We start from the raw sequence: 15906 nt of genomic DNA, 5'->3' as shown, positions 1-15906 counted from the left end.
TTTATGAACCATGTGGAAGAGTCTCATCTGTTCCCATGTCATTATTCATTTTCATACTGGTGACTTGCAAGTCTCCCTGTCAGCCTCTTCTTTCCTCCACATGTCCACCAAATCAGCACACACAGAGAGAAGAGGCTGGACCGGGGCCACAGAAGTCCCTGTTCTAATCCCTAAACCAATACCCAGCAGGAACTTAGTACATTGTTAAGAGAATGAATGAATTAGTTAATATTTCATTTGTTTTTTCAAGAAATCAATAAGGTGATCTGTCAACAGGCAATTTTATTTGGTTTCTGAAATTTTGATTGGCTTTCCATTGCTTTGCAAACAGAATAGAGATACCCTTGCTCCTCTGTGGGGTTCTGAATGAGACAGTGTCCAAATCTGTTTGCTATTAACCAGTGATCAAGTAGAGAAAGGAAAATTTCTGGCCATGAAAATTCTCCTCTCTGATGACCAACACATCTCAACAAAGGAGAAGACGATGTACTATAGAGCAGGAGCATGAATAGGGCTGAGGTCAATTTCAGGTTATTCCAGACAGAACCCTGACCCTCATTCTCTAGGCCCATCTGCCCTCCAATGGGACATTTGCTGGTTTTGCCTCCCTGGGGAGAAGGCCTTTCTTAACCACTTTGTGAGAGGATTGCCTCTAAGGTCTTATTCCTGACACTTTTCAGGAAGCTCAGAACTGCAGTTCCTCCTGTGCCCCTGTCCTCTAAAGCCTGAGGTGGCCCTGGGAGTTGGCTTGACTTCCTGCCCTTTGCTTTGGCTGCAGCTGTGATAAGGTACTTGGTCACCATGGCTATGTGATAGCTGCGCAGTTCTGCCAGGGCCTCCACACACTGGTTATATGCTGTCAGAAGTTGGCCATTTCTGGAGGACAGGACATGATCCCTCAGTGAAGGAGCTGACTGGATTGCTTCTATGAAGGCCTTATGAGAAGGAGGCATGTAGTCCCTCATGTTGAGCAGAAAGTCACCTGAAAGAAACAATCCAGAACACTGTCATAGCTCCACATGGGAAGACAAGAAAGCCTGTGTGCTCGTCCAGACATCAATCCAGCATCAACTGTTGCTATTGTCCTAACCATCTGGCTGGCTCTTTTGTTAGTAGACTTCAAACACTCAAATGCTCACTCCTGACTGTTGATAGGAGATGGGGAAGGGAAAGAGAAGCATGCACATCTCAGATAACTCAGTTGGAACTAGCTCTATCAACCAGTGTATAAATGTTCATCATATACCAAATATGGGCAAAGTATCTTGCTAGTCACTATGAGAGGATATTTACAAACGTAAAGCAAAAACCCTTAAACTAAGCAGCTAGAGACTCTGCTGAATTTTGTTTTTATTTATTTATTTATTTATTTATTTATTTATTTATTTTAATATGTTTTTACTGATTTCAGAGAGAAGAAGGGAGAGAGAGATAAAAATATCAATGATGAAAGAGAATCATTGATCTGCTGCCTCCTTCTTGCCCCCGCTGAGGACTGAACCCATAAAGCAGTGCCCTGACCCAGAATCGAACCGCGACCTCCTGGTCCATAGGTCTATGCTCAACCACTGAACCATGCAAGCCAGGTGTGAATTTTGTTTCTTAAATGCTTTATTTGGAGAGAGTGCTAAGCAAGAAGAAAGTAATAGAGTCAGTAAAGGATATAAAGGATGAGCAGCTCTTTTAATAATAGCCCCTTGAAGTCAAGTTGTATAAAAATCTAATCAACAGATATTTACAGGAAGTGTAGATAGATAGATCATTTATAGGAAACCCATTATGTGTTTAATATCATGCATGGTAAGTCAACTACTAACATCACCAAGTTGAAATACATGGGGCAAAGTTATAGTTCTAGAGGACTGATTTTGCCGACGAGATTAGACCCTATGACACCAAGTAGCTCTAGTTTATTTTTATTTTTTCTAATTCAACTTGAAAACTCTGTACTATGAAGTGTTTTGGGCAGCTGTTAAACATTTGGCTCAAGGCTGGCAGGTAAAGACATGAGCAATTTCAAGCTTGTAAAATGGTTGGCCCTTCCCCTCTTCTGGTCTAAACAGAACTGGCTTGATGTTGCACCATTTTTATGGGTAAGGGCTTTAGTGGAGGAGCTTAGACCCAGCATCAGCAACGAAATGCCATCCCCTTCAAACTCCAACACTCCCTCATTTTAGAGCAAGGAAATCATTGCCTAAAGATCCAAACAAAACTGCAGTGAACAGCTGGAAATATAGCAATGTTTTAAGATTTGGAAATGAAAACCAATATCCTGCTGAGATCTGATATTAATTGACTTGACACAATAACACATGGCAGGCATAGTTTCCAAGTTAATCTGGAAAAGTATAGACTTTGTGGCATTCTAAGTTACACTTGGTTTTATCAATTTATAAAAACACCTCTGTTCTTCCGTGTTAAGGAAAAAGAAAATTAAAATTAAAATGTCTGACTTACCACTTTCCTTGCTATGACGAATGCCCAAGAACTCATCAAAGGCCTGAAGCACTGTGCTCTGAGCAGCGCTCCCTCCAGAGTATTTCAGGGGCTCTGTGGAGACTCCTTCATATATCAACCCCACAGGCATTGCTGGGTTATCTTTCCATCTGAGCAAGAATAAAAGTCAGAGAGAAGTGGGTGCTCAGAGCTAAGAGTATATTCTCTGATATAGAACCAGAGAATGAGCAATAAAGTGAACATGATTTCAGTGGCATTTTTAAGGCAAAAGACTGGATATCTTTGTAGGATGTATACTTAAGCATCATCTTGGCCCCAATTTCATAACAGAACATAGAATGCAGCCCTCCCCCTTCCTCATTTAAAAAACTTTTACAGAGAAGTAAAGAATAGAGAAGGATCCCTGGCATTATTTCCAGAGTATATTCCTTAGAAAAATCCAGTATAGAGATGACATCAGTGCTGAACACCAGGAACAAACTAGGGGCTCTGAACAATCTTCACTCTCTCTGATAAAATAGCCTTGATGACCTGATAATTCCATAAGTAGAGATTTGAAAACACACACACACACACACACACACGTAAATACACACACACACCTTTGCCCGTCCCTGAAACACTTATAACAGTTGTGACATTACACTATCATTTCTAAATATTACCTGACCTTTTGAGAATGCCCTTATCAAATACTTTGTTGATAACAGGATTGATAATAAGGGTGGTGACAAAAAACACACAATACAAGCCTGCATGTTGCCAGAAGCTAAATTCAAGGACGTATGGAAGGCCTGGGAGAGAGGCTCTCAGTGGTGCTCAGATTATCCCCTCTTCTCTTTTCTTCTCTCCTTTCCTCTCTTTAGTTTCCCTGATTCCATTTCTTCATCTTTTTTGTCTCTGAGTCCCCCTCTTTCTACCTCCAACTATTGTACTCATTTCCCTGTCTGATTTTTACAGTCTTAAACAGTTACAAAGTGTATGCGGGTGGCTCCGTAATGAGACAAAAACAACAGCACCACGAAAACATATGTCTGTACTTACAGTGCTTTACAGTTTATAAAGCACCTTCGCATTTATTTTCTGATTTGACTTCTTTTGAGTAGATCAAAGCAGGTATTTTTTAAGCCCATTTTACAGATAAAGACACAAAGACTCAAAGCAGTTCAATCTCCAGGGCCACGTTGCTAGGGAACAGGAGAACCAGAGCTTAAATTTCAAACTTCCAATTTTTTATTTTCGTGTTCTCAAGAGCTGAGCATGTGGATTTCTTCTTTTTCTAAGGAACAGAATCTTTTTCTCTTATTACCAGGAACAAACTACCATCCCAGTTATTAACAGTTTAAATAACAGGCCTATGTGATGTCTCATCATCTTCCCGTAATTCTAAAAGTAATTTTGCTGGAGAGAAGGGAAGCACACACCTCACACACACAAAAGCTGCAGACAGGCTGCTCAGATTGCTGTGCCTGGCCTTTTTCACATATTTCTCTGAGGCAGGAAATGCTACAAGAAGCTGGGTTTTTTCTTTTGGGGCTGCTTTGGGTTGGCTGTTCTATGGTTTTCATTGGATGAACATCAGAGTGGCCTTTGCAGAAAGAAATGAAGCACAGAAAGCAGTCAGGGGGACAAGCAGGAAGAGCAAAGGAAGGATGGTTCTATCGTAAGATCGTGCCATGCTGTAGCTGTTAGGAAAGAGGCCTCTGTATTATGCAGATATGGAATTTAATCTTAGCTGTGATGTTTATAACTCTGAGCCTTGGCTTAGTTAAATCCTCTCTGAGCCTCAACTTCCTCATCTAAGTAATATAAGTATCTACCTTATTGGGTTGTCTTGAGAACTAATTGAAATATTACTTGCTCAGTGCCTGGAACATATTGTTAAACATTTCATAAATATCAGCCATCTTATATTATTCAGAATTAGTTGGAATCCCTGTCTTCCCTTTCATTGTTTTGTAACTTTGTACAAACCCTTCAGAGTCTTAATTCTCCTAATTTGTACCTACTTCCTAAAGCTGCTGGAAAAATTAAATGGGTTTCAGAGAGATTTCAGGATTTGTCAGAGTTCAGAACATTTTGTAGGGAAGGAATATTGAAGACATGACTGTTACTGTGTGGTACATGGACCAAATACAGTTGTTCAGGTTTCCTTTGTAATCCCGTCGATGATCTTATGGAGTCATCTTGGTCTCCTTCACTGGTTCCTTCCCATCATAACCACTTCCAAGTGTTGGACTGTCTCAGGGCTCAGTCCGTAGGTTTCTCACTGTTCCAACTTACCAAGTGATCTTATCTGGACTCATAGATTTAAAAACCTATTCTAACTATTCACAAGTTTGCACCTACACCAGAACCTCTCCCCAGTATTCCAGACTCATATAGCCTACTGCCTACTAGACATCTCCACAGGAATGAACATGTCCCAAACTGACCTCCTGTTTTCTCCACCCTTTTGCCAAACTTGTTCTGCCTACAGTCTCCCCCAACAGAAAAACTGGCAGTTACGTCTTTTCAACAGATTGGGCCAAAAACCTTAGAATCTTCTTAGATTGACCTCTTTCTCTTCTACTCCACATGCGTTCCAACAGCAGATCCTGTCAACTTTACCTTCAGTCTGTATCCAGAATTCACCCTAGTTGAAGCTACCACCCTGCATTCTAGTAAAAGTTTCTTAAATACTTTCCCGGCTTCTATTCTTGCTCTGAAATTATCTATTTTCCACTTAGAAGACAGAGTGATGATTTAAAACTTAAGGCAGATCATGTCGTTCCGCTCAGACTTGCCAGTGTTGCTCATCTCATTCAGCAAAGAAGCCATCAGGCCCCTCCATGGTCTAATCTTCCACTACCACGTGTATCTTTCTCATTCCCTTTAACACTTCGGTCAAGCACTGCTGGCTTCCTTGAAGTTTCTCCTCCATGACAAACATGCTCTCACTTCAGGGTCACTGTCATTATTTTTCCTTTTGCTTGGAACAAGTATCTAGGTGGCCTACTCCTTACTTCTTGCAGGTATCTGCTTAAACATTACTTAGAAGTTCGGCATTCTCAGATCACAATAAATAAATGTAAAACTCTGGCCACCACCCCGAACACTCCATGGCGCCCTGTATCCTACTTCACATTTCCTCATATTGCTTATCATTGTAATATATCCTGTATAATACTTGATGTTATTATATTTATTTCTTCATCTGTCTCCCATCATTAAAATTTATGTAAGCTCCACAGAAATGAAGTTGCTGTTTAGTTTTATTGCTTCATTCCCAGCACCTAAAACTGTGGCTGGCATATGGTAGGCGCTCATTATATATCTAGTGAATCAGTGAATAAAAATATAGCATTCTATGATTATGTATTGTATATCTAGAATATGTAAACCCAAGTATATATTTTAGAAAGACCTGGCCAGCCATCAACTGCTCAAATGGCCAAGACATCAATCTCCTTTTAGTGCCTCAACCTGAAGAAAATACACTGAAGCCACATAGAAGGTAATAGAGAAAATACCAGCATGAAAGTCAAAAAAGTAAGAGAAGGGCATCTACTTTCAAAACCCATATATTCTCTATCTATGATGATGGTACTCTGAGGCAGGGAAATTGAGTTTCTGCGAAGAACCCAAGGATTGCCCCCATGCATTCTCAGGCCCAAACTGCTGTTTGTGAAGGAAAAGGAATTTTTCTTTTTTTTTTTTCAAATCTCTGTAAGCAAGATTATTTTTAGTCTTTCTTGTAACATATTTCTAGGAAACCCAATAGAAGCAGACATTTAAAAGGAAAAAAGAAAAAAAGAGAAGAAATGGGATGACATTATTTTTCCACAGGGGCTATTAACCTCCTTGAGAAATTTAGAATGAGTAGGAAATAAAGGGAATGTTTCATCTGCAGATGAAACCTTTCAACTCTCCATAATAAAAAATTTTTAAACAGTAAACAGAACTAATAAATCAAACATAAGGCAAGTCAAGAACACAGGAGCAGATTTAGATTTTTAGATTTTTCAAGACAACCCTCTTGGGATTGTCAACAATCCAGATGTTTTTGGGTGTCTGCACTTATCAGTACACTTTGGTACTGGTCACTTAGTTTAGCTGCATGAGATATATTTTGAAGATCAGAAGCAGAGGGGAGACATTTATGTATATCACAGATAAATGCATCACTGACCCTGAACTTATTTTAGTGAAAACAAAGTCACCTTCTGGTGCCCATCTAAACATGATAGGTAGAATTCCAAAAATGTTGCCCCAAGGTTCCCATTCTAATTCCTAGAACTGTTAATATTATGCTTATTGCTATGATATATTACATAACAAGACAAAGGGAGTTTGCACATGCAATTAAGGTTACTGATCAGTTGATCTTAACACAGAGAGTCATTCTAGATTATCTAGGTGAGCTGAATCTAATCAATAAGATCTTAAAAACAGAGACTTTTCTCTGGCTAGTGGCAGAAGGAAAAGTCAGACAGATCTGAAATACTAGAAGGATAGGAAGTGTCATTGCTGGGCCGGAGGAGACCATGTGACAAAGAATGCAGAAGGCCTCTGGAAGCTGAGAGCAGATTCTGTCTGACAGCAAGGGAACAGAGACCTGAGTTTCAAAACCACAGAGAATTAGATTCTACCAAAAACTTGAGTGAGTGCATTCTTCCCCAGATTCTGAAGATAAGATCTCAGCCCAGCAGATGGCTTGACTTGGCCTTTTGAGACCCTAAGCAGAGAATTAGGCTGAGCTCACTCTGACTTCTGACCTACAGAAAATGTGAGATAATTAATGTATGTAGTTTTAAACTGCTAAATTTGTGGTAATTTGTTATGTAACAAGGAAAACTAACTTAGACTTAGTGAAAAAAGTAAAGCACAAAGAGATTTTTCAGAATTAGGTGCTTCCTAAATCTCAGTCTATTTTAAAACATTTTTTAAATGACATTTTTACTTTTGTCTAATCCTACCAAAGTATATCTACATGTTTTGCTTACTATTTGTTGCTAGAGTCTTTTTGTACAATCAGATCTTCTCTTGATCCTGACTGTATGAAAAACATACAGAGAGCAAGATGAGTTCTCTACGATAATCTCTTTGGGGAGCATTTCAGGAGTGAAAGTCTAAATTCTGAGGCACAATCCCAATTCCATATATATCACTCCCCTTTTACCGTCTTTTTGCCATAAACATATACTTATTATTCTCAAGTTATTCTGTAGAAACCTTCCTGTTTTACTCTCTGCACCCTACAATGAGGAATCCCCACCCAGGTTGGCCTCCCTTAGAGAAAGAAGTCACTTTCTCACACTCCAGGCCTACCTAATCTATAGAAAATACTTAGTACATGTTGTCACTCTATTCTTGCACCAATGGACCATATTGCTAAATCAATAAATTTATTGATTTGGGATTTGGCATGTTTCTTGTTACATCTAGGCACAGCTTCAGGTTCTTCTTATCAATAGCACTCCAGGCACCTGCTAGTTGATATATGGCACACTAGACGGTATCGATGCACCTTTTTTACCCCATCCATCCACCACCTCCGCCTTTCACTTTTCACCATAAAAACAAATAAACAACAAATTCAATTTCTTAGTGAATAGTAAAGCAATCTCATTAAAACATGTCAACGTATGACTAGTATATTTAAAATAAGAAGTGTGTCTAAGAGCGGAGTTCTGTTTTTCAGAGAAATTATAGGTCATGTGACAAAAAGAAAGTACACAGGAATATGAGAAAATGGCTTAGAGTAGCTATCCTAGGAATGCTTTCTAGATCCTGTCTACACCTCCACCTGTTTCAATAACAAAGGGAAAGAATAAATATAAATGATTGAGCTTTGTGGGTGGTATACTGGGCTTTTTTTTTTTTTCCTTTGTCATCAAGGTAAATACAAATGCATGTAATATGAGAGCCTAAGGAAAATTACTCTAAACTTAGATATTCAACTTTAATGTCATTTGCCATGCAGATGGTACCCCTCTTTTTTAATCCAAGAGTGGATCTAAGTGATTACCTTGCTAACAAGACTATCTTAGTGTATTTCTTACTCTAAGAAGCTTGTGTCAATTTCTAGCCCCATAAATTTGGAAAATGCTGCAGAGACCTCATGCAGGAAAACAGTTGAACTGTACTTACCCAGAGAGAAAGATCCGGATGACTGCATAAAATATGTCTGGATCTACATAATCTGGAGGGACAATCAAAATGTGAACTTTACTACAGGCAAAATAAAGCAATTGGTTACATGTGCATGGGCCCTGCTGCACTCCAGGGGCTGCTTCTCTATCTGATCTGCATGGAAACCTGGAATGAAAGCCACAAGCAAGAGGTGGATGGAATGTTCTCTTCTGTAGTTTCCTCGCTGGTGCTTACGGAACTTTTAAACTATTCCAAATGCTGCCCTTTTCTATTTGCGGCACTTCCCCTTTCTGTACTTAACAACCACAAAAAGAGAGATCAAGGCCATCTTTAAAAAATTAATACATTTAACAGACATGATGTTTGAGAGACTATAGGAAGCGGAAAGGAGAAGGCAGAGAGAATCACCTCTTTCAAGGCTTTCACAGGAGAGGAAAACTAAAGCCACCTATGCTCAAGCGGGTTCTACGTAGTCAGCAGAGGGCAGGAGTGGAGAGCCCCCTGCCAGGGGCGCCACGCCAGCTCCGACACAGGCTCACTTGGCCCCATGTGCAGCCGCCTTCAGGAAGCTGTGCAGCGATTCTGAGTCTAAGCCAATGCTTGTGGATAATTGATTTCACTAGTTAATCAAAGTGTACATGAGGAAGCAGGTTTTCACATTTGTACTAAATTTCTTTTTATCAACATTTGGAAGGGTTTTTCTTCTTCGTACAACGGGGCCCCTCTGTGACTAAGCATTTTCCCTTGCCCATATTCCTGTCTATCTCTCTTTGTTTCTGAGAGGAAAAAACACACACATCTTTTTTTCTGATACCTAAATAATGACATCTCCATACCATCAATTTTCCTTTTCTACCGTCATACCCACTCTGTGGCCCCCGATCTCTTACTTTCTCTGAAGCCCATGACTCAGGGAACTAGCGTCTCCCTTCAGCTTCAGGGTTTCCCAGGGCCCCTGAATGGTGCCCCACTCTCTCTGCTCTTCTCTGACAATGCTCCTCTGGACCTTTTTTTTTTTTCTGGGTGCTATTTCTGGGTCTTACCCATTTGCTGCTCTTTTCCCACAAAAATGCTAAATATTATGTACAAATTATTCTAAAGCAGTAATGGCTGGTAATAATTTAATATTTTACCCAACTTACCAAATTTAATGAGGAAAAAATAAAAGGATCATTTCAATAAATGTAAAATAATTTGGATGTAAAAATATTTCAATATGTGTGAAAAAATTCCATTCATGATAAAAAAAATACACAAATAAAAATTTTAGCTAATTAGAAATAGGAGTGCTCATCCTTGAACTAATGAAAGGAACCTATAAGAAGTCTACAGTACACATTATACTTAATGTTAAAATATTAAAGAGTCCTTGAAAATGTGAAACAAAACAAGGATCAGCACTTCCATTCGATACTGTGTTGAGAGTCTTAGAAATAAGAATGAAGAACAAAAATTAAACAGAAAAGGCTACAAGTATTGTAAATGAAGAAAAAAAGAACACTGTTCTCAAGTGATATGACTTCTATATAGAAAACCCAAATAATCACCACATATTTATTAGAATGAATAAGAATGTTTATAAAGGTACTAGATTCAAGGTTAGTATTCAAATACCAGTTTTATTCTATAAAACGGCAACACTATACTCAGGAGTTAGTGAAATCAAAGATACTGTATTCACTAAAAAACAAAAATACAAAGTAACAATGAAGAAAGCATAAGATATTTAAGTCTTTTATCTTGAAAGAAATGAAAGAATATTTTTAAATTGAAAGAAAAGTTTATCCATTTCAAGAGAGTCAAGAAAATTCAGTATTAATGTCAAAGAGAAGAAATGTATCTAAGGAAGTCTTTTCTATGTGAATAAACTTCAGGCCATATGACATAAGAAGAATATGCACTAATATGAAGACATGATTTGGGAAAGCTTGTTTAGGGACCTTAGTTAATGCTTTCATGCTCTATCTACCTCTCCACCTGCCTTGATCAGAAGACAGAAAGACTGAATATAATTTCAAAATCATGCATTTTTTCCCACACTAATATGCAGACTTAATGCAATTTGAGCAAAATTCCTAACAAAAATTTTTTAATGCAGTTGCACAAGCTGATTCTAACAGTTTATAAGAAAGGCAAAGGCTCAAAGATAAGTCAAGAAGAGCAAGGTGAAAGGGTTTTCTCTACCTGAAAGTGAGAAATCTTATGAAGCTATAGTTCAAATGATATTGGTTGAGAGAAAGATATTGGTGTAGAGAAAGATAAACAGACAACGAAGTAGAACAGAGAGCCTGAAAACAGATCCAGTCATTTAAGAAAACCTGACATAAGAATTAGCTAATACTGCAAATAAGTGATTGTTCGTAGAATGAAAATTGAATTTATTTCCTATGTTATACTACATATAAATAATAATTATATATGAATTAAGGACTGGAATGTCAAAGACAAAACAATAATTTCAGAAGAAAATGCAGGAAAATATATTTATGACCTATAATTTTAAATATTTTATGCAAGACCTATAAAACATGGACTTTTATGAAAGAAATGACAGATACTTTGACTATATTTAGATTAAGAATCTCTGCTTTCAAAAGGCAAAATAAGACCATCCACAACATTTGCAACACACATAACTAACAAAAATTATGCTCAAGAGTGTACAAAAACTCTTATAAATCCACAGGTAAAAGATAAAAAGATCATTAGATAAATAAGGAAAGACACACATATCACAAAAAGGGGATATTGAGTGGTGAGCATGGACACACACACATACACACACATACACACATGCAGAAAGGGAGAGAGAAGATAATGTATTGAAAATCAGGGAAATGCAGAAGTGACATTATTATCATGGTGAAATAAGAGTTTCTACTGCCCCCCCCCCCCCAAGAATGCTGATTTAGACAGTCACCTGTGAACAAGAGAGCTTTCGTGGAAGTCCAGCAGAGAAGCCCCGGCACGCCATTAGAGTTTAAAAAAAAAACCCAGACTGAGTGCACTGAAGAGGGCGAGAAGAACATTTCACTTTACCTACATCACGCATCCCACAAGGAGATACAGCCCAGGCCCACAAGAGACCTGAGTGGCCTGTGATTTGTCCTGCGAGGAAAAGGGAGAACATGTGAGTCCCCGGCTTTCCCAGCTCCATGGAATGCTTCCAGAGCCCCACTTCTTTCTCACCCCAGCCAGAAGGCCCAAGTGAGCTTCAGGACTAAGAAGCGTGTGTGTTGGGGAGCGGCTGTGAGAATGCCAGATTGGGCCTCGGAGGGCATTAAAGGGAGGCAGATCCTAACGGACCATCCCATAGACTCCGTCAGGACAGCCTCCCATGAGCTGCTGGGGATGCCTCACCTGCAAATCTCCCCAGCTGGCCATGGCATCCCTAGTGCTCAGGGTGGCTTACCCCACAACGCACACCCACACTGTGGCCACCTCCTTGTGTGTAGAGCGGAGAACAGCAAAAGTGAGCATCTGTAGAGAAAGAAGAACAAAGTGGGAGGCATCACGCCCCCTGATTTCAAACTATACTACAAATCTACTGTAATCAGAACGGTAGGGTGTTGGCGTTAAAACAGACACATAGGTCAACAGAACAGAACCGAGAGCCCAGAAATAAACCTACGCATCCACACATATGTGGATAATTATTATATGGCAAAGGAATCAAGAACATACAGTGGAGAAAAGACAGGCTCTTCAATAAGTGGTGTTGGAAAAACTGGATAGCCACACAGAAAAGAATGAAAATAGGCCATTATCTTACACCATACTCAAAAATTAACTCAAAATGGGTTAAAGACTTGAACGCAAGACCTGAATCCATTAAATTCATAGAAGAAAACGTAGGCAGGAGGTCCCTGCCGCAAGTCTTAGCAACATTTAGTGGGTCTGAATTCAAAGGCACGGGAAACAAAAGCAACAATTAACAAATGGGACTACAACAAGCGAAAGAGCTTCTGCACAATAAAGGAAACCAGCATCAAAACAAAACGGCAACCTACTGAAAGGAAGAAGATACCTGCAAATCATGTATCTTTGAAGGACTTAGTATGCAAAATATATAAAGAATTCATACAACTCAACAGCAACAAAACAAATATCCCGTTTTTTTAAAAGGCAGAAGATCTGAATAAACATTTTTACAAAGAAGATACACATATGACCATCAGGCACATGGGAATATGTTCAACATCACTAATTATTAAAGGAATGCAAATTAAAACCATGATGAGATATCACCTCACAACTGCTAGCATAGCCGTTATAAAAAAGATAAGAAATAACGAGTGTTTAAGGATGTGTAGCAAAGGGAACCCCGGTGCACTGTTGGTGGGAATGTGAGCTGGTGCAGCTGCTGTAGAAAACAGCATGGAGGTTCCTCAAAAAATTAAGAAGAGAGCTGCCATATGATCCAGCTATTCCACTTCTGGGTATTAATATGAAGATTATAAAATTACTAATTTGAAAAGATCTATGCACTGCTTTGTTCATTGCAGCATTATTAATAATAGCCAAGATACTGAAACAACCTAAGTGTTCACTCATGAATGAATAAAGAAGTTGTGAGATATATGTATAAGTATATATATGCACATATCATATATATATATTGCTACTCAGCATTAAAAAGAATGAAATCTTGCCATTTGCCACAACATGGATGGAACCTGAGGGTATTATAAGTGAATAAGTCAGATGAAGAAAGACAAATGTCACATGATTTCACTCATATTGGAATCTAAACAAAACAAAACCCATGTACGAACAAAAACCAAATTCACAGACACGGAGAACAGATTGGTGGTTAACGGGCTGGGACATGTGGGAACTGGGTGAAGGGAACCAGTTGCATGGAGGTGGATGGTAACCAGACTTTTGGTGCAGATCCCTTTGCAGTGTACACAGATGTGAAATTATGATGCTGTCCACCTGAGACATATATAATGCTATATACCAAATTTACTTAAATAAAAAACAAAACACTAACACACACTGTTCATTTGTAAGGTTCTCCTGATAGAGGAAGGTGAAGAGCTGTCCCGACATGGGAGATGGAAAGCAGTCACCTGAATATAATGTCACCAATCAAAGGAAGGGTGAGCCCCGGAATTGGCTACGCCTAGTAAAACTCATTCCTGCTCTAGCCAAAGAGAAGGAGCCTAAGGCAAGGTCAATCACCTCAGGCTCCACTCTAGGAAACAACAATAAAAGGGGCATCAGAGAGTGTAAAGACGAAACTCTGCAATAGCCTAATACTGCTGGGTGGAGTGTATACAACCTGTGTCGTTGTCGTTTGCCTTCTCCCCTCCTCCCAAAGTTCATGCGAGACCTCAACACGCAAAGAAATATATTTCCACTGAAGAGAGGAAACTACCCTAACCGCAAGAGAATACTAAAAAAAGACAAAACCACAGAATATCTTTGCAAATTGAGAGATCATTCTCCAATAGTTAAAGCAGCAATGTTACCATAAAACAAAGCTGGGACACCAGCGCCATCTCGTGGATGTCGCTCAGCCTTCAGGCCCTTTGTCCCCAAGCAGAGCGCTCGGTCTCCAGGAGCCCCATACCATGCATTTGTCCTAAGGTCCTGGTGATGTCCTGAATGGACAGTCTCAGTCTCTGCAGGGCTTGCAGCAGGGAGTTCTGGCTGGTCTGCAGGATGGCATTCACTGCTTGAACAAGTGCCTGCGGAGAAGATTCATTCACTCAGTTCATTAGCATTCACTTACAGTCCACTGAGGAGGAGTGAGTTGAGCTTCAGAGCTGGGGGAATTGGGAAGGGCACCCCTCTGATACTGGACTGTTTTCCAGGGCTCCCCTAAACTTTGCTGCCAAGTCTGCCTGAAAAAGGAATCTCTCTGGGCATCTCCCAGATAGACCTTTGGACATATTTTTCTAGATCTTTCCACTGATTGCTACTTGTTTTAACTCTCAGGGGCATCACTCTATCATTTTTCTCCCTTCCTTCTTCTGTATTTATCACACATAATAATTTCTACATCTGCATCTTGAATTAGGGGACCCTCAGCCATGAGCTCTGTCTTTCATACAATCAGACACATTCTGTAGAGCCCATAGAGCCCCTAGCTCCAGAGCCCCCTCCACCATGAAGCCTTCCTAACAGTCTTTATCTTATCTGAGCTATAACTGAAAGACCAATATTTCATTTTGTATCTTTCAATGGACTAAACACACTGATAAGAAATAAAGTGACCACACAATTTCACTTTTGAGAGTGAAAGAGGGTGCTATAATACTTACCCCATGACTGGTGACCCCACTGAGGACACATTAAGGACTCAAAGTATGCTAACCAGGGAAGGTGGTGAGGAAAGGCATACGCAAAGTAGACATACAGATGGCTAAGAGACATATGAAAAAATGCTCAAAGTCACTGATCATCAGAGAGAGGCAAATTAAAATGACAATGAGGTATCACTTCACACTTGTCAGAATGGCTGCTATCAACAAATCAACAAACATGACAAATGCTGGCCCAGATGTGGAGAAGTCTCCTAGTACACTGCTGGTGGGAATACAGACTGGTGCAGTCACTATCAAAAACAGTATGGCATTTCCTCAAAAAATTAAAAATATAACTGCCATTTGATCCAGTGATTCTACTTCTAGGAATATATCCTAAGAAACTGTTAACACCAATCAGAAAGAACTTATTCACCCCTATGTTCATAGCAGTGCTACTTGCAATATCTGAGATCTGGAAACAGCCCAAGTGCCCATCAGTAGATGAGTGGATAAAAAAGCCACGGGACATTTACACCATGGAATACTATGCGGCTGTTAAAAAGGAGGCTGTCTTACCCTTTGAGACAGCCTGGAGGGACCTGGAGAGTATTATGCTAAGAGAAATAAGCCCAGTCAGAGAAAGACAAGTATCACATGATCTCACTCATATGTGGAATCTAATCAACAAGATAAGCTGATGAACAAAATAAATCCAGAGACAGAAGCATGGAACGGAACAGACTGAGGAATCTCAGAGGGAAGGCGGGGGTGGGTGGGTGGGTGGGGAGAAATTAACCAAATAATATATATGTATATATGCATAACACATGGACACAGACAATAGTGTGGTGAAGGCCTGGGGGTGGGAGGACAGGGGCAGAATGGAAGGTGTCAATGGAGGAAAAAAGGGGACATCTGTAATACTTTCAACAACAAAGATAATTTAAAAAAGGAAGAAAGACATAAACTTAACTAATTATTTTTAGGCAAGGCATGGATTCTCCAACTGATCACTTGCTGCTTCACTGTCTTTTGTCTTACTAAACCCAACCTTTCT

At 39.5% G+C, this 15906-nt stretch overlaps 1 protein-coding gene across 4 annotated transcripts in view; it reads right to left on the bottom strand.

Annotated features, from left to right (window-relative positions):
- Nucleotides 1-264: 264 nt before the first annotated feature.
- IDO2 (indoleamine 2,3-dioxygenase 2) overlaps nt 265-15906 on the bottom strand; it is a 36864-nt gene continuing 21222 nt past the window's right edge. For all 4 annotated transcript variants that reach the window (XM_081128445.1, XM_081128447.1, XM_081128444.1 and 1 more), the window contains 4 exons: nt 14171-14288; nt 8590-8641; nt 2458-2606; nt 265-982 (listed from right to left, as the gene is read on the bottom strand). In XM_081128445.1, the coding sequence (XP_080984571.1) occupies nt 627-982; nt 2458-2606; nt 8590-8641; nt 14171-14288 (675 nt within the window). In that variant the 3' untranslated portion in view covers nt 265-626. The remainder of the gene's footprint in view (nt 983-2457; nt 2607-8589; nt 8642-14170; nt 14289-15906) is intronic.

The sequence above is a fragment of the Miniopterus schreibersii genome (assembly GCF_964146895.1).
Source record: "Miniopterus schreibersii genome assembly, chromosome: 2".
NCBI classification, from domain to species: Eukaryota; Metazoa; Chordata; class Mammalia; order Chiroptera; family Miniopteridae; genus Miniopterus; species Miniopterus schreibersii.
The sequence above is the reverse complement of the archived record's forward strand: the minus strand, read 5'-3'. Positions and strand labels throughout refer to the sequence as shown.